We start from the raw sequence: 24,514 nt of genomic DNA, 5'->3' as shown, positions 1-24,514 counted from the left end.
GAAAAACATATGTGCCCAGTTTCTTCAAAAAATGTATAGACTTCACCAGGCAATGGTGGCACACGCCTTTAATCCCAGCACTCAGGAGGCAGAGACAGGCAGATCTCTGTGAGTTTGAGACCAGCCTAGTCTGGTCTACAAGAGCGAATTCCAGGACAGCTTCCAAAGCCAGAGACAACAACCCCTGTCTTGGGGAAAAAATGTGTAGGCTTTATGTGTTTTCCAGAGTTTCACTCATAGATTTAGGTTATACCAGGCTACAGGCAACTTTTATAGGGTCTGTTGGGTCCAGTGGATAAATGGTTTGGAATTTTGGAAGTCATTATTTAATGACTTAAATAATAAAACCTTACAATGAAACAAATCACACTAAAAACATACTCAAAACTTACCCCTTCCTGATTACTGCTTCACTTCATCTGTGTCCTCAGGGCAGTCTCTGCCCTGCCTGTCTAAATAATGGAGAATACACAAGGAACACTGCTCCTCACTTTTTTCAAACATCATATCCAAAGACACTGTTCTGACTAAAGTCGGATGAGGCAGAAATATGCAAATGCTATATATCATTGCCTCTGTGCCATTTTGAAAGTAATTGTTAAATCTTTATCATCAAACTGGGACTGATGTTAATGGCAAGTCTTGTTAACTCAGGGAGAAATTAGCTCTAGGGTTTTGCTGATGACTATAAAAGTGTGGAAAACTTCTTAGGAATTTTTTTTATTCAGCTCTTTACTGAAAGTATTCTACGCTGATTTATTGTTTGTTATACAACTATTTTTTCAGAAAATGAAAAAGAGCCAAATTAAGTTCCAGAACTCAGGAAATAAATGCAGTATTGGTAAAAATCACTACAAAACTTGTACTGTAACTTATTCATAAATGTAGGAAATGTAGTACTTTAGAAAATGTTAAATTGGATTGTTTGAAAACAAGAAGAATAAAAAACAGTTTGTTTCTAGTTATTAAGTAACATGTCACTAAATCTTACATTTAATGCCTGAAAATATTACTGAATTAGCTCATCTGTTAAGATTTCTAAAATTAGTACTTTCCAACTGTTTCCTCGTAGATAAAATTTCAATGTGACCTACACTACTGTCCACTACTAGCTTTCACATGCTATCTTCTCAGAGAGATATATGTTTTTTTAAAAGGAAAAAAGTTGTGAAGATGAACCCAAATGGATACTGAAGAATGGAAAAAATAATGATGCAGTTTTTGGACACAAATGCTTATAGAAGAATCTACCTGAATGAAGTCTTATAAACACGGAGTTCATGCAATATACCAACTAAATTATGAACCAGAACTCAATTTGCTTTCATCTACATATTAGGAATTAACTTGCCAATATTACACTATACATTTAATGTAGCAGAAGACTACGCTTAGGAAAGGATTATGATGATGGTAGGTCCTAAGGGTTACAAGTGAGCAGTCAGTGGAACAGAAAGACAAACTACCTATTTATTACCACTATCACCTTTGTAGATAATGTTCAGTGTATGTCCCTGAGGACATGTTGTCTCAGACAACAGTTACATAAATCTCAGAATCCATTTAAGTCACATACATTACAAAGCTGTTTCACATTAACTGAGGGAAAGCAAGGGTGGAGGAAGGGAAAAGCAGGGGAGAACTCTAAATTATTGGAGCTTCTGCATAAGAGAAGACCCTGTACACAGGAAATGAATAATTCCAAGTTCTGTTAAAACTATCCTAATGCAACTGGCTGGCATCATAAAAATATGTTTTAAAACCATAAATAGTCTGGTTTGCTTGTTTTGCCATTCATAAATGCAGTTATAGCTTGAAATGCAAGCCAGGAGCTGGTTCCGTGGGTAAAGTGCCTGTGGCACAGTGTGAGGACCTGAGTAGACCATCTCCAGAACCACTGAACTGCAATCCCAGTGCACCTAGTATGAGAAGCTGAGACAGGAGAATCCCTGGAAGCCTCATGCCTGCAAGCTCAACACACTCAAAGCAAAACTACTAAGACAGCCTGTCTCAAACAAGATGGAAGGCAAAACAAATGCTGTCTCACCTCTACAAATGTGTCTTGGGATGTGTAGACCTGTACACCCCCCCACACACACACAGGGAGGGGGGAGGAAAGAGAGATTGTATGCTTCAAATATATCTCTACCTAATTTTAATTCATAACTCAAAATCTTTTTCCAGAATTAAGCAGTTTAGGAAATGGGTGAATTTCATCAGGTCCCCATGATAACTTTAAAGCATATCAATGAGTTAGTGAGAAAAGAAACACACACAAAAATATAAATTACATACACACACACACGTACATAGCCTCATCCTCATTTCTACCCAAAAAAGGCTTATATTAACTTAATAAAATATAAAAGCTATTATATATATATAATGTTATATTAAGTCAATAAAAGTTTATAAACAATACTCTTCCAAAGTATTTGTCAGAATAACCCCCTAATTTGTGACTAATCCATTTAGAATGTGGCTGGTCAGCAAAGATCAAATTAAAGAACCATATTTTAAATGTCACATAACTTTTTTTTACCTCAATCATTAGCAAGTATACTTATGTTAGAAAATAAAACTGTATTATTCCTATTCTGTTAAGGTTAAAGAGATGTTAATTATAAAACTATATAAAACTCTGGTGTTGTGGAATATTAGTTGAAGATACATTTATGCTGTGGACTATTTTTTAATGATGCAAAAATGTGTTGTATTCTTTTACGTTCCATTTGTTTAACTCTGTGAAGTTGTGCTACTTTGCCTGTCTAAAACACCTGATTGGTCTAATAAAGAGCTGAACGGCTAATAGTTAGGCAGGAGAAAGGAATAGGCAGGGCTGGCAGGCAGAAAGAATAAATAGGAGAACAGAGAAGAGGGAGGAGAGAACAAAGGAGAAGAGCACACCAGGGGCCAGTCACACAGTCAGCTATGGAGTAAGAAGAAAGGTATATATAATAGAGAAAGCCCAGAGGCAAAAGGTAGATGGGATAATTTAAGAAAATCTGGACAGAAACAAGCCAAGCTAAGGTCAGGCATTCATAAGTAATAAGACATCTCTGTGTATTTATTTGGGAGCTGGGTGTCAGACTCCCCCCTCCCCAAGAGCAAAGAGTAAAGAAAACCAACTACACTCTGGAATTTAAAAAATTCTATCACCAATTTATTAAAATCCAGTATTAAAGTGAAAGAGGGAAAATGAGGTCTCTGTGCTGTTAGGCAGTGCTAAACAAAAGTGGAGGATGGTTTCTTAGCTTATTTCTTCACTGCTGTGACAAAACACATGAGAAAAGCAAACGAAAGAAGGGTTGATTTGGACTCAGTCTGAGGGGCCAACATGTATAATTGCAGGAAAAATCTGTGACAGTAGCATGAGGCAGCTGGTCACACATACGGGACCACAGTAGTCAGGGAGGGAATAAAAAAAAAATGAATACTTGAGCTGCTTGTTCCTTTTTTATTCGGCCTGGGTCCCTGGCCCACAGGATGGTACAGCCTACATTCTGGGTCTATCTTTCCCTCCTCCTCAGTTAAACCATCGGAAACACTCTCGTTGGCCCAGATGTGTGTTTCCTCAGTGATTTTCAAATCCAGTTAGGTTGACAAAGATGATTATTTATCACATAAAGTTAACAAACAGGAGTATTTTTAGTAAGGTATCCAAATAGCAATATTGAGTTATGAAAAACAGAACAAACAGAAACATAACACTCACACTTCCAAAGCATGAAAAAGAATTTTGGTATAGTAACTTGGGCCTTGCACCCAAGAGGGGTTGGATCCCCATGTCTACCACTTACTGTCCAGCTTACTCTGAAGAATTAACTGAGGTAACACACAAAGTATTCAGAGTGATGGTTTATAGAATCTAGATTCACACAGGAGATGGGCCCTGGCCAGGCTTGTGGAGAATTATCTTGATTACATTAATTGAGTGAGATCATCTATCCTAACTGTTGATGGGGTCATGCCCTGGGAAGGGATCTTGGACTGTATAAAATGGAGAAGGCGAGCAGAGCAGAGGACTAAGCGAGCAGAGGACCTCTGCTTCTTGAACTGTGAGAAAACAGATTCAAAGTAAGAAGGATAAAGTTGATTTGGACAAGACCATCAAATTTCATCTGCCACCCACACACTGGAAACAAATGCATGAAAGATGGCCTTTTAAGTTGTGCAATGTTTAATGAATTTATCACAATATAAGATATATCTTGACAAAAGACTCACACAGACTGCATACTCTAGGATTTAAAAAAAAGGGAGAGAAAATAACCCAATTCACTAGTGAACTATACAACTACTTCTAAATGCCCAATGAACCAAAGAAATCAGCATGAGAATCAGACAACCCTAAGGATCAAAAAGGAAACGAAGGACATATAAGAGTGGAGGGCAGCGCATGAGGGGAACATGTTTTACATATGTAAAGGTCGAGAGGAGTGAGAAGGGGAAAGCATGGGGGTGGGATCCTATGTGGGGCAACCAAGGCCTAACTTTTTAAATGAGTTTGTAACAAAAATCTTAGCAGGTAAGAAAACCATGAAACAAAGGAACTTAATGTCAAAAGTACAAAATAAATATGCTTTTTTTTTATTTTAAGAACTTAGAGATCTAAACAGAGATTAGATGACTCATTGTAAATTCAATTCCTGCCAAGGTCCCATAAGCCTTCTTGCTGACAGGCAAGACCAGCACTTAGAAGTTACACAGAAGGAGAAGACTGTAAGAGCTACAACAATCTTGAAAAGGGAAAACAGGGGGAGGACTCCTTCTTTTAGGTATCTATGCTGATATCAGCACAGTACAGTAGCATGGGATTCAGCATCTGCAGGAAAACTGAGTAGGAAAACAAGAGACACCTACAAAGATGTGCTTAACTCATCTAAAAGGAAGACAAAGGTTTTTCAAAGAAGGACAAACAACCTTTTCAACAAAATGCTGCAGAGAAAAACAATCGTAGCCTTAACATCCTGCCCAAAGACAGAGAATTTTAATTTAAATATCACATTAAGTAAAAATTAATCTAAAATGGACCAATAGTTTAAATATAAAATACAAAACTATAATACTTGTAGGACAAACTATAGGATATACCCTCAAAAACCAGTCAAGAGAACAGTTTGTGGATATGACACTAAAACTGCAGTCTACTAAAAGAAAAACTGATAAATGAACTTTATCAAAATGTAAAGTTCTGTAAGAGCTTATTAAAGAATGAAAACAGGTACACAGCATATATTCCCACAAAGTAGTAGTATCTAGAACAGAATAAACACTGAAAGCTCAACAGAAACAAAGTAACCTAATGAGGAAATGGGCACAACAAATACCTCACCAAGAAAGGTTATTATTAGCTACTAGGGAAACTAAACCTACACTGACTTTGACTTTTCACTAGGTACCTAATTACCAAAACTGAAAGTCCATGAAATGCTTACAAGGATCCTGAGAACAAAATTTAGGTACTCTTGAGAAAATTTAACACAGCATGGCCACTTTCACTATGTTTGGCAGCTTCTTTTATCATTAAACAAGTTACTATCACATAATCTAGCAAATGTATTTTTGATCATTTATCCTAGAAAAAAAGCTATGTTTACACATAAGTGTATGGTAAAATGTATATAAATAAATGCTCACAGTAGCCTTATCTATGAAACCGCCCTAGAAGTCCTTCATTAATCAATGATTGATAAAAAAAACTATGGTTATATTACAAAATACTAATAAAAACGACAGTCTTTTAAGGTTATGCTGAATGAAAACCAGATCATCCTGAAAGATTGCACACTTGCAACTCCATTTTGATAACACAAAAATCATAGAAATTATCCAGAGAACAAACAAATCAGTGCTTGCCAGGCTACAAATATCAACAAGAAGTCCTTGGCTGCTTTGTATCGTGACCGTGAATGTTAATTTATGTGATTAAGTTCTACGGATCTAAAATTGACTAAGGATAAAACAGAAATCTGATGGTAGTTGTCTGTATGAATATTCTAGTATAACAATATAGTTTTAGAAAATATTATCCATCATTGAGAAAACTGGATACGCACAGGATCGCTTATGCTATATTTACACATTAATAATCTGGTGGGGCAGGTGGGATACAAAAGTGCTATATCCACAATAAAGAGTATCTCTCCAGTTAACAGCCAACATCATACTTGTACAACCTAGAAAGTCTATAAATTCCAAAGAAAACAAGGGCCCTTAATCACCAATAGCACCTAACATTATTCAGACAGGTCTATTTAGTGCCTAAGAAAGAAAAATTACACAAAAAACTTTAAAAGACTCCAAGACTGGTAAAAAAAAAAAAGGAGATTTTATGTATGTATGAAAAAGATTAAAAGAATATACCCCAATGGCTTAAAGATAAACCATTTATACTTCTCAAAAACTGAGCAAAAACACATTCTACAAGAAATTAATAACAAGGACAACTAGTGCCAGCAAACACTAAACTCTTTACATATAGTTTAAATAATATAAGAAAGTATGTTTGCCTACTTTCAAGAGTTAAGCAGGAAGCTACACGGAAATGAACTGAGTTCCTGCAAATTCCTATGCTGCAGCTCTAACTTCCAATGTGGTTTTCTTTGAAGACAAGGCCTGTGAGGAAGTGACAAATGTCAAATGAGACCGGACAAACAGAACCTAAATTGTTATGAAGCAAATGTCCTTGTAATGAAAGGCCCGAGGGCTTGGTGAACAGAGTCTGCCATCAAGAAAGTGCCCTCATCAGAAACATAAGCAGGACACCCTTGATCTGACTGCGACACCCAGAACTGCAAAGACATACATTTTTGTTGTTGAAGCCATCCCATCAATATTGTATTACGACCCTTTGAGCAGGAAGCCCAGCACATAGAAAACAGTAAATGATTAAATACAGACAGGAGTGATATAATTAACCAGTCAACTAAAAGTATGGACAGTCAGGTTAAATTTAGAGTCTAATAAAAGTAGTGGAGAAAGCTAGTCACAGCACCAATAACTGCAGTTGAAGATTTGGACTTTAATTCAGTAATTAAGAAGGTTGCAGAAGTAGCCTGGGCAGAAGTGTAGCTCAGTAGTAAGTTTTTGCCTAATGAATATAAGGTCTTGCATTCAATACCTAGCACCACAAAAAGTGAAACAAGAAACAGCCTACAGTTCAAAGGTAAAGAGAAGAGTATCAGGATGGGGGACCCAGTATGATGCACAAGCATTAGGCAAGAAAGATGAGTCAATATAACTAATGAGTGTGACACACCAGTTTAAATCAGTTCAATATAGTAGAATCCGAAGAACAAGTTTAGTAACTAATGAGCAGACTGATGATCATCATTTAAAACACACAACCGGATCTTAGGAAATATGATAAATGGGCTAAAGAAAGGTTAAAGTATGAAAGATGAAGTTGTCTGAAAGAGGAAATAGAGGAAGCCAGAAGGGTAACTGGCCAATTCCCAATCCTAATAACTTTCAGGAACCAAGTACCACAAGGCTCTAAAAGACAGCAAACAGTAACAGTAACAGGCAGGGTTTTTCCTCTTCAAAAGGTATAAGCCACATTAAAGAACTGCTGTAAAACTATTTCTGAAAGAAAGTCACAAAACGTACAAATGTCCACAAGATACTGCGTAGTTTACTTCTGTATCTGTGGATTGACCCTGAAATTCACAGGTAATGACAGGCTGGTTCAACACTGCTGACATTTGTCCCAATTCCATTTATTCACAGCAAAGCTGATTTTCTCTAAGTATTCTATCTCATCCAATTCTATTTTTGGCTTGTGGCAACAGAATGGAAATATGTTCTCTACCATTACCTGGGAACACGTGAGCATCTACTGACAGTCTCCTTTCTACAGAATTTTTTAATTAAACTTTAAAATATTTATTTTATGTGCATGAGTATTTATTTTATGTGCCTGCATGCATGTATGTCTGTCTATGTATTGTGTGCATGCCTGGTGCACAGGGTCAGGAAAAGAGAACTAGACTACCAGAAGTAGAATTACAAATGAATGAGAGCTGCCATGTAGGTTCTAGGAATTGAACCTGGGTCCTCTGAAGAGCAGCCAGTGCTCTTAACCCTGGGGCCATTAGCTCCATCTGTAAGAGCATGCATTTTCTGAAGTTTAATATGTATTGCTTTATCTTATCCGTAAATATTAAAGCAATAATATGAAGGTAATTGATAGTCTATCCTTGAGAAAAATGCAGCTAGACAGATTAGATAGAGATGGTTGAGGGCCAGATCATTTTCTTTTGACATAAGAAAGTAATATTCTCTGTAGGAAAATTATTGGTAATTACAAAGGATTATATTAGCTCCAAGCTTTAGAAGGTTTACAATGGTAAACAATATAGATGCTACAAAGTAAAACTGGGCAATGAAAAAAATTAGGAGGCTTATCTGTAGCAAGGTAAAAAAGACAGATGACAAAGATGAAGTAAGAATAAAAGCCTGGTTGAACAAGTAGAGATCACAGTTAATCCCTAGGTTAATGACTATTGTTAACAAACAAAACAAACATCATAATTGCATCCTACTTTAAGAATGCTCAAGCTTTGGAAAACTGAATATACAAACTAAAATATAAGTCATCTTCATACAAATATTAACCAGTCCTCTCAGCCAACCTGAAATTGGCTACTCTTTGAATATCACCTATCTTCCTGATGAAAACACTCCCTGCAGCATTTCTTCCAGCACTACCTAGCATGCTGCTTACTTTACTATTTACTTATCTGTCATTAGAATATATATACTCTGAGAACTGAGATTTCTTAATTTATTTACATAATCCCAGTTCTTTTAACTGGATTTGGCACAAACATCTGCTGACAAATTATGTGTTACATGGCTAGAAAGACAACTCACCTATAAAAATTTAATACTAAAACAAGTAACATTATATGGATTCAACAGGTTATATATGGGAATATGTATGTAGATACAAATACATATATGCATGTTATAGCAACTGATAAAAAAGAGGCTGTGAATTAGAAGGAGATTGGGAAGAGGTACATAGGAGGGTTTGGAGGGAAGAAAGGAAAGGAAGAAATATAATTCAAATACAATCTCAAAATATTCTAAGCTTTAAAAATGTAGCTATTAAAAGGCCATGTTGCATGATGTTGCTTTTATATTGATATAAAAAGTCACCAACTTACTGCCTAGCCCAGAATGAGTGAGAAAACTTACCAGATAGGAAAAATAAAACCAATGCTGATAAATAGTAAAAATACCAAAGATAGAGGAATTTAGTCAGCTTAGAAAATTACAGGCAAAGTAATTGAATAGGTACAAAATTTAAATGCAAAGTAGGAATGATATGAAACCACAGAGTCCCAATGGGACAGAACAGCCCTGACTACCAACTGTATCAGGAGAACCTGTTGGAAAGAAGGCCAGAAGGTCAAGATGGCAAAGAGCCCTCTGGAAGGAGGGGAAGGTCCAGAGGTGGAAGAGCTGCTCTAGGGAGCAGTTGTGAAGGTCAGGGCGGAAAGTGAAAGTCAGAGACTGTCATCTGAAGGTACAGCATCAGCAGAGGGACTCCTGTGTGTAGGCGGCACACCGAAATAGCATTAACACCTCTACTCTCACGCCTCCCATCTTCCTGTGATATTCTAGTTCACACAACAGTGTCTTTCAGGAGACAGGACTGCCAAGAAGGCCAAGCCCTAAATAAAAGCTAATGAAGTCCTTTAGCTTTTAATGGAGCACACTCCTACAGCATTGCCATTTGACAGTGGAGTTCAGAGATACCATGGGAAAGCTTAGCAGGAAATTCCTGTTCTGTAGCCCAGAGTGGAAAGACATCGGTGTTTTAAGATTTCCCTACTATAGAAAGGGGGTTAGTGTCACTTAAAACGAAGTGATTGGCATTGTGTAATTATTCTATTTTCTTCCCAGGAAATATTCTAATTTAGTCTTGGTCTCCAATAGATGGCAAAAGCCCCACTTTGTTGTTGTTGCAGAGATAAAAAACTAGTTTAATGAAACTTAAGTTTTTATAAATTGCTTATCCACAATCTAATACTTATTAATCCTAAAAGTAATTCCTTGATCTTCTCAATTTCCCAACGAGAAATATGACTTTCCTTTTTTCATTTCAAAATTACCTTCACTAATCAATGTTTACATTGATTACTATTTTATAACCTTGTTCTTGTTTTCAAGGCACCTTAAGCAATTCTCCTGTTTTAGGAAGGAAGGTCTCACTATATCTTCTTTCTTCTTGCCACTTTATAACCTTTGGACAGCCTAACAATTACAAATCAAAGGTGGAAAAGTCAGTCCTCTGTTAAAGCAAGGCTCTGTTCATCACTTGGGGGAGGGGGCTGCCTTTCTTTAATTCAAGGGTCTTATAAGCATCTTTTAATATTACCTAGTATGTCTCTCAGTCAGCAGTGGCCATGTGCAACTCTTCCTGCTATTTATTTTCTTAAAGGGCACAAGTTCATTTAGGAGTCTAAAGAAAGAACTTCACTTCTAAAATTCATCTAAGGGACTGAACACTAAGATTCAGCCCACAAAGGAACATAGGATAGTTCCTAGCATCTACGTTATTATCATATCGAAAGCTTTTTTTTTTTTTTTTTTTTTTTTTTTGGTTTTACGAGACAGGGTTTCTCTGTATTGTTTCGGAGGCTATAGGTCCAGCCCGGCCTCGAACTCACAGAGATCCGCCTGCCTCTGCCTCCCGAGTGCTGGGATTAAAGGCGTGCGCCACCACCGCCCGGCTCATATCGAAAGCTATTAAAATACAATATTTATTTACTAGAAAAACCTTTAAAAGAAAGCAATTATTAATTTGGAAAGAATTTTATAGTTTCTAGATTTGCAGTAAGGGAGCCTTTGATAACACAAAACCCAGAACCTAGAATAAAACTAATCAACAAAATAAGTCACAGAAGTAGACACTGCCATCTTAGAAAGCCTGTTATTTCTTGATTTCAATGCTCCTGTCTCCTTTGCCTTGAGACTGTATATGCTGGTATTTTCAAGATATACCCATGAGTCATTTATTGCCTATACCTTTGTCCCTAAATTCCTATAACCTAAAATGCTTCATTACAGCTAATCTCTGAAACAAACATAGCAACCTTCCAACTGAAAGCCATGTCTCCTTCAGGTTCACATTTGATCTGCTTATTTTCCTTGCAACACAAGCAGTCAGTGGTTAGGCGAAACAACAGATGTTTTGATTCCTGGTCAGTACTTCTGGCAGGAAAACGTATCAAGTCACTAACAGTCATGGATGATCCTCTAATCCAAGGGGGAGATTCTGTGTCTGCATATGTGCGCTCTCTTTCCCTGATCTCCTACTGCTGGAAATGAGATTGCCTTCTGAATCCCAGGTTCATATTTTGCAGTTTTATGGTAAAACCATGTACTGAACACTCACTTTCTCCATTAACCTGAGCTACCTCAGATCAGCCGCATTTCAAATTATACTGGTTTGAGTTCCTTAATTAACATTAAGTAAACATCTCAATTAATATATTCAAAGCTTTATCTTATATTTAAGACATCTTTTCCTATTGATACACTTTTACTAACAAATATTTCTCCTCTAATTTTTATTCCATATTTAACTTCTATTTTTAAGAAAATATTACCAAAGAGTCCACAAGAAACATCTTAGAGCCTTCCTTCCTCTTTACATAGTTTCTAAAATGTATAACTTATTTTTCAACATACTCAGTTATCAAATTAGAAATATTCTACTTTAGACAAACTACTTACCATAGCATTATGGTCACTACCTAGCATCTCCACACTGAAAATGCAGACACCATTCTATGTGCATACAAAACGACTTTTAAACTTTGTGAGGTGATGGGTTAAGTTTACTCTATCTTCCTCTGATTTCAACTGGAGTTTTCCACAAAGCTGAACATACTCTAGTTAACTGTGATCCACTGTGCTATGTGTACCACGAAGAAGTAATTATAAACCTACAAAACAGTGTTCTTGGGAGGATTTCAAGATAATTTAGGATAATTCCAACCATGGGAGAAATTTAGGCAAAAATTAGTTTAGCAACTTCCTAAGCTTCTGAAATGATCCATCAGTAAAAAAAGCATTATGAAATCTAAATTCCAATCTAAAACAAAGTTGAATTCAAAATGTTCATGCACAAAAGAATTATTTAAATCTCAAACATTCTGACAGAAATAACAGAGACTAAATATGCTTATGAACTCAAACTACAAATATGTGTAAAGGGATTTCTAGTTAAAGGATCTGAAGAAATTTTCAATACTACTTCTACTTTGCTTCTACATATATGCTCTTTCCTTGATACAAAAGCAATACTAATGTTACTCAACTTCTCATACATGGTAGTTTTTGGCTCTGAGATAAAATGAGAATAAGCCTTCCACACTAATTTAAAAAGGATAACTAACATCAAGCACTAGACTACCGTTTTAAAGTATTTTTCTTGAAGAAAACATACACAAGGGTAGAAAATAATCCTGTTAAGAATGAGACTGGAAGGGGCTAGAGAGATAGCCCAGCAGTTAAGAGCACTGGCTGCTCTTCCAGAGATCTTGAGTTCAATTCCCAGCAACCACATGGTAGCTCACAACCATCTACAATTGGATCTGATGCCCTATTCTGTCATGCAGATTTATATGAAGAGCACTCATACATAAAATATAAGTAAATGAAAAAAAAAAAAGAAGAGAATCAGACTGGCTAATTGGTAATCTTATGTGGCTAAATAAATTTATGGGGAACTAAGAGAGAAAGCCTGAGATCCCGGTAGTCTAAGGTAGAAGTAAGCAAAGTTCCTCTCTAAGGGGCCACACTCTTAAGGCCTCTGTTGCTGCTACTGAATTGTCTATAGAGTGAAAACAGTAACGCGCATAAATTACTTCAGCCAAACTCAAAACAAGCTGTACTGGGACTGGAGAGATGTCATAGCACTTAACAGCACTGACTGTCTTCCAGAAAACCCAGAATTACATTCCCACCAACTACATACAGCTCCAAACTACCTGTAACTCCAGTTCTAGGGGATCCAACACCCTCTTCTGCCTTTGAGTGCACCAGATATGCATGTAGTGAACAGAAGCTATATAGCAAAACACCCATATACATAAAATACAAATAAAAGTTTTAATTATTTGTTTATAGACATGAGAATTTGATTTCACATAATTTTATGTCACAAAATTATGATTCCTTGACTTTACTAACCCTTGCTTTTTTTTGAGATAAAGTCTAACTGTGTAAGTAGCTCAAGGTAGCATAGAACTATGTACTCCAGGCTGATCTCAATTCATCATAATTCTCCTGCCTCAGCCTCCTAACAATTGAGGTTACCGTCATGAGCCACCATGATCAGCTTTCATCAACTGATTGAAAATGTTGAAAACAAACAACACCTGCCGCCCCCCAAAAAAAAAACATCATTAGCTCATGGTCTGAATAAAAGCAAGTAAAAAGAACAGGTAGTGGCATGCCTGAATCTGTCCTTCAGACTAGGAGTTGCTGATATCTGGCCTAAGGAACAAGGAGAAAGTAGAGGAGATGGAGTTAATCTAAACAGTAAAACAGCAGCCCCATGCAATATGTGTACATTACTGTCAAGATCCAGCCAGATACAATCACATATTGCTGTCTCTAACATAAACATAAAAACAACTCCCAAGAAATAATCATTGAGTCACAGACAAAATTAACTCTCACATAAGTGATATACCAATTAGAATTTTAAATAGACAATTCATTTCTTCTGAAAGTATCTTGAAATCCCAGTGATAGCTATATTATTCATTACCATTTTGTCCCTGAGTCTCTCTCCACGGATAAAAAAGTCCGCACAGCCATTCTCTTCCTGATGAGGGACTCTGAAGACAGTGACGCTGCTCAGTCCGCTCCCTCCGAGTGGTAGCCATCCACCACTTGAGTCATCTCTGGTCATCACCACAGCTCGCACTCGTGCATAACTATTACTAAAACAGATGCAAAGATCAGGAATTAGCTTTTCCATAAAACAACAAGAAAGCCAATGTGTTGGTCTTGAGAAGCCAAAGACCACAGTAATTACTATGTAGTAACTGGTATGTTTATTACTTACTTCCATAATAAGCCATAGGGGGGAAAACCTAACTAGAAGGGGGAAACCCACAAACTGAAGGTTGTTCTTTATTTTGAAGGTTCAACTCATAAGACTACAGGATTCCTATTTCAATTCATCATTTGGGTAGACACAGCATATCCGGATCACCCTGCACATGTGATCACAGGTCAGGTCCTAGAGAGAATTTGTCACCTTGCCTATATATATTCATTTGTTGTAACATTACAACAAGGATAAATTATTACTGTATTTATCTTAGCTCTTTTAATTGTTCCTAAGTTTCCAACTGTTCTGGAATATATTATAAAAAAAAACACTGAAATACGCATGCTTATTAGACTTAGAAGCCCGTTTTTAAAAACTTCTACCAGTGCTGAGCCTATATCACTTTTATAAATAAGAGGAATATTCTGTTTACTCATCAATCAAACCTATCTGTGGAAACCTTTCATGTCTTCATTTTCGTAAGGTTCTACTCTTAAAGAGATTAGTTCCATTTCATAATGCTCTTCCCAAATTAACAATAACTTTCTCCATAAAAGCGAGGATGTTGGCCGGGTGTTGGTTGCACACACCTTTAATCCCAGCACTCGGGAGGCAGAGACAGGTGGATCTCTGAGTTCAAGGCCAGCCTGGTCTATAGAGTCAGTTCCAGGACAGCCTCCACAAAACAATACAGAGAAAACCTGTCCCGAAAAATAAAAACAAAAAAGCTAGGATATTCAGTTAATGCATTAAGTGTCCTATACAACTGACATGTAAGCCCTCAGTTTTCAAACTTTTAATGATTAATAAATCATTTCTAAGTCTATATAATGAATCATGCAGACTTAGAAAAGTATACTGGATACAACTTAGATCTATGGTTAATTATTACTATCAAATGACATTCGACAAAACAGTTCTATATCTCTTAACTATGTCACTGCATACTCTAAGCTGCTTCTTGTCATTCACACAAGTACTGCACTTGTCCAAAGTTATTCCCTTGCTTCTGTTGCTCCCATTATTTTTTTACTTTTTAAAAATTATAAAATCTACATAGTTTCTCTCTTCTCTTTACTCCCTTCAATCCTTCTTTATTATTTCTTTTATTGAGGTAATGTCATACACAGTAGCATGCATCCACTTTACACAGGCACTACCAAACTCTACAGATGTGTACCTACACAGCTCAATACAGGTGTTCCTTCAGAATGCATTGCTATCTAAACCTAAAGGTGAGGGGGGGGGTATGAGGCAGTGGAGTATTTGGGTCATGAGGCAAAGTCCTCATGATTGGGTGATCAGTCTTGGAAAACAAACTCTTAAAAGCTGCCTCATTCTTTCTCCCATGTGATGACATAGCAAGAAGGTGGTCACCTATATCCTGAAAGTGGACACCAAACAGACAACTTAATCTTCAAGTTCTCATCCTTCAAAAGTATGAAAAAGAAAGATTTGTTGATGACAATCCATCTTACTTAGCTTTATCTTGTAGAAGCCCAAACAGACTAAGATATGTAGAAACACCATGGAAATGAAGATATTTCTACAACAAAGAATTCCCCTTTGCCTTCTGTTTTTATTTATAACTTGCAGACCATTTGGCCCATGCTAAACCTTCATATAAATTGAAACAAGTAGTATTATCATTATACTTTTTTAACTTACTATATTTAGTGTAACAAAATTTATTTTGTAAATTTTACTAAGTAGCCCCCTAGTTGAATCATTATTGATTCTTTCTTACACTGAGAGGAAGCTGGATCATTCTAGTTTGTAAGCTATGATCAAGCTCTTACATAGATCTTTTTCTTTAATTCTGTTTTTGAGATAGGGTCTCACATAACCCAGGCTGCCTAGAACTCACTACGTAGTTGACAAGGACCTATACAAGTCTGTTATTAGCAATGCTTTCATCTACCTTAATTGCCTAGAAATGCAATTATTAGGCCACAAGACATTTGCATGTTTAACCATATAAAAAGGGGATTCTAGTCAAATGTTCTTACCTTGGATCTAGGTTTGGCCACATACTATGTCTGTGACCTTTGGAAAGTTACCAAAGTTTCTGTGCCTAATCTTTGAAGTAACAGCACCCATCTTTATTACAAGTTAATAGTGCCTGACACACGGTAAAGACTGTATTTAAGTAGATGACAACAAAACATTTAAAACTAAAGTCGCCATTGTGGTCAGGTCATTCAAAGTCAGGCTGTGATGACTTTCTATCACTAGTCAACATAAATCTTTATACAGACACTCCAATGGAACTGGCTTTACAGGGAACCACTACATGTCTACATTTTTTAATATTTAGCTCTTTAGTCTCTTGCCAATCTTCCCTTAGAACTGCATAGAGACACAGGAGCACAAAGGCTGCATTATTAACAGTGTCTCAAGGCAAGATTAAATGAAGGAATTCTTAAACGATTTCTTCATTTTTTGTTCTTTAATTTAAAACCAAGATGGTACCTAAACATCTGATCTCTACTCTCATTTAAACAAGTGTTTAAAAGCATTCATTCACATACAGCAGAAGAATTAGCTATTACACCATGACACAAGACTGAGCAGCTTCTAAATGAACAGAGTTTATTTCCTGTAGTTCTGGAGACTAGAAAGTCCTAGATCAAGAAAAAGGAAAATTTTGTTTTGTTTTGTTTTGTTTTGTTTGTTGTTGTTTTTGGTCTCCTCCAGTCCAGTCCTCTGCCCCCAAGATGTTACCTAAACCCTATGATCTCCAGAAAAAGAACACTGGTGTTCAGCTGATGTCACTCTTAGAAGCTGAAACTTTCTAAGTGGGACTAGCTGGAGGAAGTAGTCATAGGAGCTCGCTCTCAGGACATGTCCCTTGTTCCTTTCCCCTTGATGCCCCATGACCCACTAAACCCACTAAAGGTTAAGCAACTCTGTTAGATGGTGAGTTCTCCAGCATATGATCTACTTTACCACAGACCCAAAGTACCTGAGCCAAGTGATCATCTATTGAGATCTCTGAAACTCTATGCCAAAATAAGATTACTTCCTTTAAATTGTTTTTAATTATTTTTCACAGAAATGGGAAGATGACTAGCACAGAGGTAAATTTTAACTGTATTAAAGTTCTGTGCTTTATCTTGTTGTTAGTACCTAATACTGCTGTTAACGAAACTGGAAAAAGAAATTACCAAGCACTGTGGCTTGCATTAGTTTCGTTTTCATTTCTGAAACAGTAAGTACTGTAGTTTTGCTTCCCTACATGTATAGTAAGATTATGGTTTACTTAAGATACTAAAGGGGGTAAAGAGATGACTCTGCTGTTTTAGAAAGCACACACTGCTCTTATAGGACTCAAGTTCAGTTCCACTATTTACCACTCGTGGGGTTTAGTGACATGGTTCCATAGATAAAGATGTTTGCCATCAAGCTGAATGACCTTAGTTTCATCCCTAAGATCCACGGGATAGAAGATGAAAACAGATTCGCCCAAGTTCTCCTGTGACCTCCACTCCCATGCCATGGCAAAAAGTCACCTCACCAAGAAACAAATACAAATTTTTTTTAAGGATATACCTACTTATTCAACAAGTAACTGTTTTCCTACTAGGGCCTAAGTATTGTCTATTAAAAATTTTTGCTCTTTAGACCAGAAATTCTTTAACATTTTTACTCTTTGTGTCTTTCCCATCATGCATCTCTCGATCCCATTCCTTCCCCATCCCTTTGTACATACCCTTTGCCCTTGCAACCCCCACCGAGAGAGAGGGAGGAGAGAGAGAGAGAGAGAGAGAGAGAGAGAGAGAGAGAGAGAGAGAGAGAGAGAGAGAGAGAGAGAGAGAAGTCACACGGTAAACTCTTATCCATATATCTTTATGTGCAAGTGTTCATTGCAAAGAGTCACTGGTCTGGTTCAAGGTTTCTGGTTTTTGCCATACTATCAACGATGGGCCCTCACTCGTCTCCTCTTAGATGTCCGGTTGCTGACACCTGTGCCATGGAGATCCTGCAGCTTTGTATCTACAGGATCAATCCCTCTGTGTTCTCCCACAGATCGTAGATGGGGTGGATGTTGGGGTGGGCTAGTTCTGGGCCTGGGTAATTGTAGGGTTGCTCAGGCCACCAGCTTTCATCTGTTTTCACCACTAGGGTCATGGGCTCTGTAGCACTGCCCTGGCTAGTTCACCAGCAGCAGCAATGAGCAAGGGGCGGGGGCCAGTTCTGCTTTCATGCCCTCCAGGTCAGCTCTCCCCACCCACACTTCAGGACCAGCTCTACTGTACTGCCCAAGTATCAGGGCCACTCTCCTGAGTACTACAGCTGGTGATGAGCAAGGACAGCTCTCCCACCTGCCACAGGCACAGTAGGGGTTGGAGTGGAGACATGCCCCCCATATTACCATATGGCAGATGAGGAGTGGGGTCAAATCTCCCATGCTCATGTTCTCCAATCACCAGTTCTCCTGTCAATAGGGTCAGCTCTACTATGCTGCTCTTGAGGTGCAGTGCCCACTTTCCTTAGTGTTGTAGCTGGTAAGGGGGAAGGGCAGCTCCCTCATCTGTCTCAGGTGGCAATGATAAGGGGGAACATCTCTCCCCACCTATGCCAATGAATAAATACATGGGTAGTGAGGACAGTTTTCCCATGCTCACACCTTTGGGGCTGGCTCACCCACACCTCCAACAGGGTTGACTGTATTGTGCTGCCCAGGCAAGAGCAAGGCCCACTCTCCCGAGTGCTGTAGCTGGTAAGAGGCAGGGGCAACTCTCCCCTCTTATGACCTCAGGGCCAGCTCCTTTCCCTCCTGCCTCAGATGTGTGTGTAGGGGGCATGTCTCTCCTGCCCATGCCACCATACGGCGGATGAGGGGTAGGGCCAGATCTCCCATGTGTTTGGGTTCAGCTCACCTGTGCTCCCATAAACAGGGTCAGCTCCACTGTGTCACCCAGACAAGGTGCAGGGCCCACTTTCCCAAGTTGTCAGTCAACAATTAAATCTTGTACACTATGCTCAAGACTATTGCTCAATACTGCAACAACAGAATGCAAAATGCAGTAAACATGGGAGGGAGATTGACTTGTGTTTGTAAAAGATCTTCCTCAGAACCTTGTTGTACTACTCCCAATGAAGGCAGTTACTTTTTATCACTTGAATAAGAAAATTAAGGACTGAGTATGAATTGAAAATTCCAAGTCCAAATTATTTTTATGCACTATAAATTTAAAAGCAGGTGAAAGGATTCCCATGTAGTAACCATCAATCCAAAGTACCAAATGGTATATTGTGTTCAGAACCAAGACAGGCCTCCTAGCTTTCCAAAACCTATGGCAGTGAAGTCACAGACCTAAGAGGGAATTTCCTGTTGTTTTGCCCTAGGGAATCACAGATAAACTACCTTCTAGGTATCTGTGTTTATATGCAGAGACATATGTAGCTCTTGGCCTTGGTCAGAGAAGCAAGCCTCTTTCTGAAGTGGGTGACATGTAAAGCAGGGACCCATTAACAGCTGAGAACAGGTGACTGCTGAATATTCGCCCAAATGGTACATGTATGGCATGTCCACTGAAGTCCAGGAAACAGAACAGAACAGCTGGAAGGACTATGGGAAGTGAAAGATGGAGAAAATGTGGTAGGGAGCTGCTATGGATATAGTCATGCACACAGACTAACAGTAACTTCCTCCTTGGGGAAGACCAGAGAGCAGAGGAACGTAGGTAGACACACGAGTATAGGAAGGGTCAGCCAGCAAAGAAAGAGCGAGGACAGAGTGTGGAGTGTGAATGAATTTAATCATAGTGTATTATACATAAGTATGATATTAATTTTCTCAAAAAGTAGAATGAGTAACATACTAAAGAGAATCAAATAACATACAATATTCATATGCATATCTATATGTTCTTTATGCTTGTGTTATAGTATGGTTTCTGTTGCTGTGATAAAAATGACCAAAAGAAACTTGGGGCCGGAAAAGGCTTATTTAGCTTATAGGTTATAAAGGTTATAATCTGTCATCAAGAGAAGTCAAGGCAAAAACTCAAGGCAGGAACCTGGAGGCAGAAATGAAGCAGAGACCATGAGGGACTGACTATCTGCCTGAGGATGGTACCACCCATGAAGAGCTTGGACCTCCTACCACAATTATGAATCAAGAAAATGCTCCACAGCCATGTCCACAGGGCAATTTTATAGGGCAACTGAGGTACCCTCTTCCTAGGTAATTAGTTTGTTTCCTGTATTTTTTTCTATCAGATTTAGGATATCCTTGTGTTGAGGTCCTTGATGCATTTGGAGATGAGTTTTGTGCAAGGTGATAAATATGAAATCTATTTACATTCTTCACACCATTTATCTAGTTTGACCAGCATCATTGATACTGTCTTCTGTACAGGGTGCATTTCTGGATTCTTTGTTGATCAACAGAACTGAATACACAGATATGATTTTTTAACTGTTTCTACATTCTAATTTTTAAAACTACATTTTCAAATAAAAATGTCTAGTTTTAAAGCAATGCCAGTTAACTATGATAACCTTAGGCTCTCCCTATCCTGTTTTCCTGGCCTATAAAGTAGGGTAATACCTATTATCACAGTATTGTGAGAAATAAATGAAGATATGATATAAAATGCTTAGCACTGTGTGTGCTCATACTCAGGTGGCTAATAAATGTTCTTATAATGATCTGATTAAATTATCTTTCTAATGTTAATAATATAAGCATTCTGGAAATGTCTCATTTAGTATTCTGGAAATGTCTCATTTAGTATTCACTATGGTTTTGTGGAAGAAACCCAGTTGCTTTCTTGAAACTTTTTAATTAACTACAGCTAAGAATCAACAATAAATTTTCTAAGTCTGCTACAAACTGATTACAGAATGGAAACACATGTAACCAAGTTAGGCATTTGAAAAGTCCTCAAAAAGGAGGAGAATCTGTTTTTTTTTAATCTAAAAAATGAATAGAGGTGTTAAATTACCTTTTTTACAGTGAACAAAGTTTTGACTGACAACAACATCAACTTTCCAGAGTACATTGTAAAAACCTGTAACAGCTGGCATGTGATGTCCTTATACAATCTCAAATATGAAGACTACAACAGAACAATCATACTCTCAAGGCCAACCTGCGCTACATAATAAGATCCTGTCTTCAAAAAACAGAACTAAGAAACATGGGAAATGGTTGAATTCACAGAGTACCTGCCACACAAGCATGATGATTTGAGTCTGCATGCCTATCACCCATGTAAAAGCCTGGCACAACAGCATACCTGTAATCCTATCACTGGAGAAATGTAGACAGGAGGTTTGATGACTAGCCAGGTTAGCTGCATCAGTGGACTCCAGACTCATATTAGGAGAGCAATTAAGGAAAACAACTTACTACATACCTAGCATTCTCAAGACCTTATGTTGACCCAGCATAGAGAGATGAGACGGAGAGGTAAAGAAGGGAACAGTAAAGAGAAACCAACATTAATACTAGAATTCAAGGTGAAATAAAAAATATTATAGAGCAGAGAAATAAGATAAATTTGACTATTATACATTCCTATACAACAAAACACCACAAATAATAAACAGGGTAACAAAAAGTAAGCAGCAAACTGATGGGAGCAAAATAACACACACACACACACACACACTTCTACTGCTGCTATTGATATAAAAAATTGCCAACTAAGTACCTTAAAATACAAATTTATACAGCTCTGTGACTTGGACATTCATAGTTCCACTGGGTAAAAACCAAGGTATTGAGGCTCCAGCAGAAATAGCTCCTAGACGCCAGTAATGATCTTCAGTTTACATTCCCTTCTCCCCTTAAAGCAAGGAACCCTATTTTTGTATGAATCTTCCTGGTCACTTCTCTCTGATCTTCAACTCCATCAAAGACCACAGGAGGGTAATATATAAACACTAGGATTGACAGACATCTTACTGCCTGGACAGTCACCCGAAGTTCCTCTGTAACATTGGGGCATCCATCTTCAGCCCATAGGCCACAATGTGTCTGGAACACTTCTCAGCAAAGCAGGAAATTTCAAACTGTCCATCTGCATTGGCAGTCTGTCAGTCATTTTTCTGTGTCCTGCAGAAAGTCTGGTAGACTCTTCCATGAAGCAGGAACCCTGTAAGACTGAGTTCAGCAGTCACTTTTCTGTGGGTCCTGCATGTCCAGTTTATACAACAACAGTCAAGCAGTACAGGCAAGAGCAGTTTCTTGCCCAAATGGCTAATCTTGCCATGTTGAAAGCAAACTCCATAACAAGTTTCTTTGATGCCCATCTTCCTCTCAGACATAATTGGTGCTGCCAAGAGCAGATATTTCTCATTGTCAAGAAAAACCCTAAACCATTTTAAATGCCATTTAAATCTCTCTGATCATGGTCACAACTCTCTAAAGTTGGGAAAGTTTACCATCTTTAGAAACCTAGAGGATTAGATTGGGCCCATTTAGGTAATCCAAGACCTCCACAGCAATGCTAACTGAAGTCACACTTTCAAGGTTGCTAGTGTATTTAATAATTCCGGGTTTAGATAAGAGCCTTTTGGGGGCAGGGGAGAAATGAAAGATGTATTATTTCTCTTTGCCACAAATAACACAAGCAAACAAACAGAAGGCATTCCTCTTTAAAACTCCAAATTTTCAAGGAACATACTTAATTCAAGAAGCGATAGAAAGCGATAAGAAAGCCAGTAACAGAGAGGGAGGACTGATGACTAAAGGGATTAAGACTGGGCTGGTTTAACCTCCAGAAACAGCTGACCTGACAAGGGTTAACTCTTGGGAATCCAGCATGGGACTGATCAAGACCCCCTGAATGGGGGTGTCAGTGAGGAGGCCTAGGTAATCTATTGAGCCTTGGGTATACACATGGACTTTGGACTCCCATCCAACAATGTGAGATGCACTCTCACCCTGAACTCTTAGGGGAGGGTCTAGGCCCTGCCCTGGATGAAATGACAGACTATAGACACCCCCATGGAGGGCCTCACCCTCCTTGGGGAAATGAGGGGATATTGGGGGGGGGGGTAGAGGGAGGGCACAGGAGGAGGGGAGGGAAAGGGAGAGAGACCTGGAACTGACTTGTGAAGCAACCTTGTTTCTAATCTAAATTTAAATTTAAAAATAAATAATAATAAAAAAGCGATTAAAAAAAGGCAACTCGAAAAGACAGAAAACAAGGAAGGAAAATAACTAAAAGGGAAAATGTGTTTATGAATAACACCCACAGGCCATAAAACAAAAAAGAATCTTAGTTATAATCAAATGATGCAAATTAGAGATGATCAAATACCAAGACATTTGCTAGTTCAAGAGACAGTGAGAATATGAAAATATAAATTAGTTCAGTGGGTTTTAAAGATAATTTATGAATTTCCATAAAATGTAAAACATGAACATTCTGTTGCTCCCTTTTTCCATAATGTCCAAACATACTATACCCTACACAATGTATGTCCCTCTGTCAACCTGTGATGCCTCCATTCCCACCTATTTGCTACTTATAATATCCCATGTCCCACCAACTTGCTCCAACATAGCCTGGTACTGCAGTCTTTTCCTGACTCCTTTCTAAAGATGCTAGGCAGATCTCATGAAACAAAGCAGCTGTGCTGTGGAAATTAAAGGGGTATGTCAAACAAATACTTAGCTACAAATATGGCAGGTAAGTGAACTCTGTAAGCTGCAGTCTTCAGGGTACTACAGTTACGTGGGGACACACAACGAGGCTGGGACCCAGATCATCAACAGACTAACAAGGAGGAAAACCGAGTATGTTCACATAAGAGTATTAAAAACTGCTACCTCAGTGTCCAAAATATGGTCAACACCTGAAAGTCTTAGAAGACCTCTAGGCATTCAATAAATACCTGAATAGGCAAAGATGATAAAAAAAATAGATAAAGGAGACATAAATAATGGCTAAAATTTTTCTTACAAATACTTTCAAGAGTGACTTTAGCATGTGGACACTACAAGGTGATTGAGTGAAAATGAGAATTCAGTCGGAATTTAGCACTCCTCAGTGGTGTGCATACGGGGTTACATAATGCTCCCAGCATTTTATTCACAGAAGGCAGTCTAGAAACTTCCTCTTAAGAGGCCACACTAGTCTGGAAATAGAAACTGTGAGACACTCCTTCCTCTTAATGCAATATAAATTGATTTCATTTTTACTGAAAATTTTACTGTCCTACAGCAGCACTGTCAAATAAAAAACAAACAAACCAAAATTCAAGTCATATAACTAAAGAGGGCAGCAATGAAAATGGTTGAGTACATTGCTCCAAACATAAACACCAACAGACTGAGTAAAATGTACTCAGAATCAACTATGTTAGAATTGGGAGGTACACTGACTAAGCAAACACCAAATCAAAGCAAAAATAAACAAACAAACAAAAAAACTCAACAAAAACCTACCATCAAGGCTACCCTGAACT

At 37.9% G+C, this 24,514-nt stretch overlaps 1 protein-coding gene across 1 annotated transcript in view; it reads right to left on the bottom strand.

Moving 5' to 3' along the window:
• The window catches only part of Spred1 (sprouty related EVH1 domain containing 1), an 81,606-nt gene that overhangs the window by 21,623 nt on the left and 35,469 nt on the right, over positions 1-24,514 (bottom strand). Inside the window, exon 2 of the mRNA XM_040746019.1 lies at positions 13,796-13,970. Within this exon, the coding sequence (XP_040601953.1) occupies positions 13,796-13,970 (175 nt within the window). The remainder of the gene's footprint in view (positions 1-13,795; positions 13,971-24,514) is intronic.

Source organism: Mesocricetus auratus, unplaced genomic scaffold (genome assembly GCF_017639785.1).
Source record: "Mesocricetus auratus isolate SY011 unplaced genomic scaffold, BCM_Maur_2.0 Super-Scaffold_100004, whole genome shotgun sequence".
Taxonomy (NCBI): domain Eukaryota; kingdom Metazoa; phylum Chordata; class Mammalia; order Rodentia; family Cricetidae; genus Mesocricetus; species Mesocricetus auratus.
The sequence above is the reverse complement of the archived record's forward strand: the minus strand, read 5'-3'. Positions and strand labels throughout refer to the sequence as shown.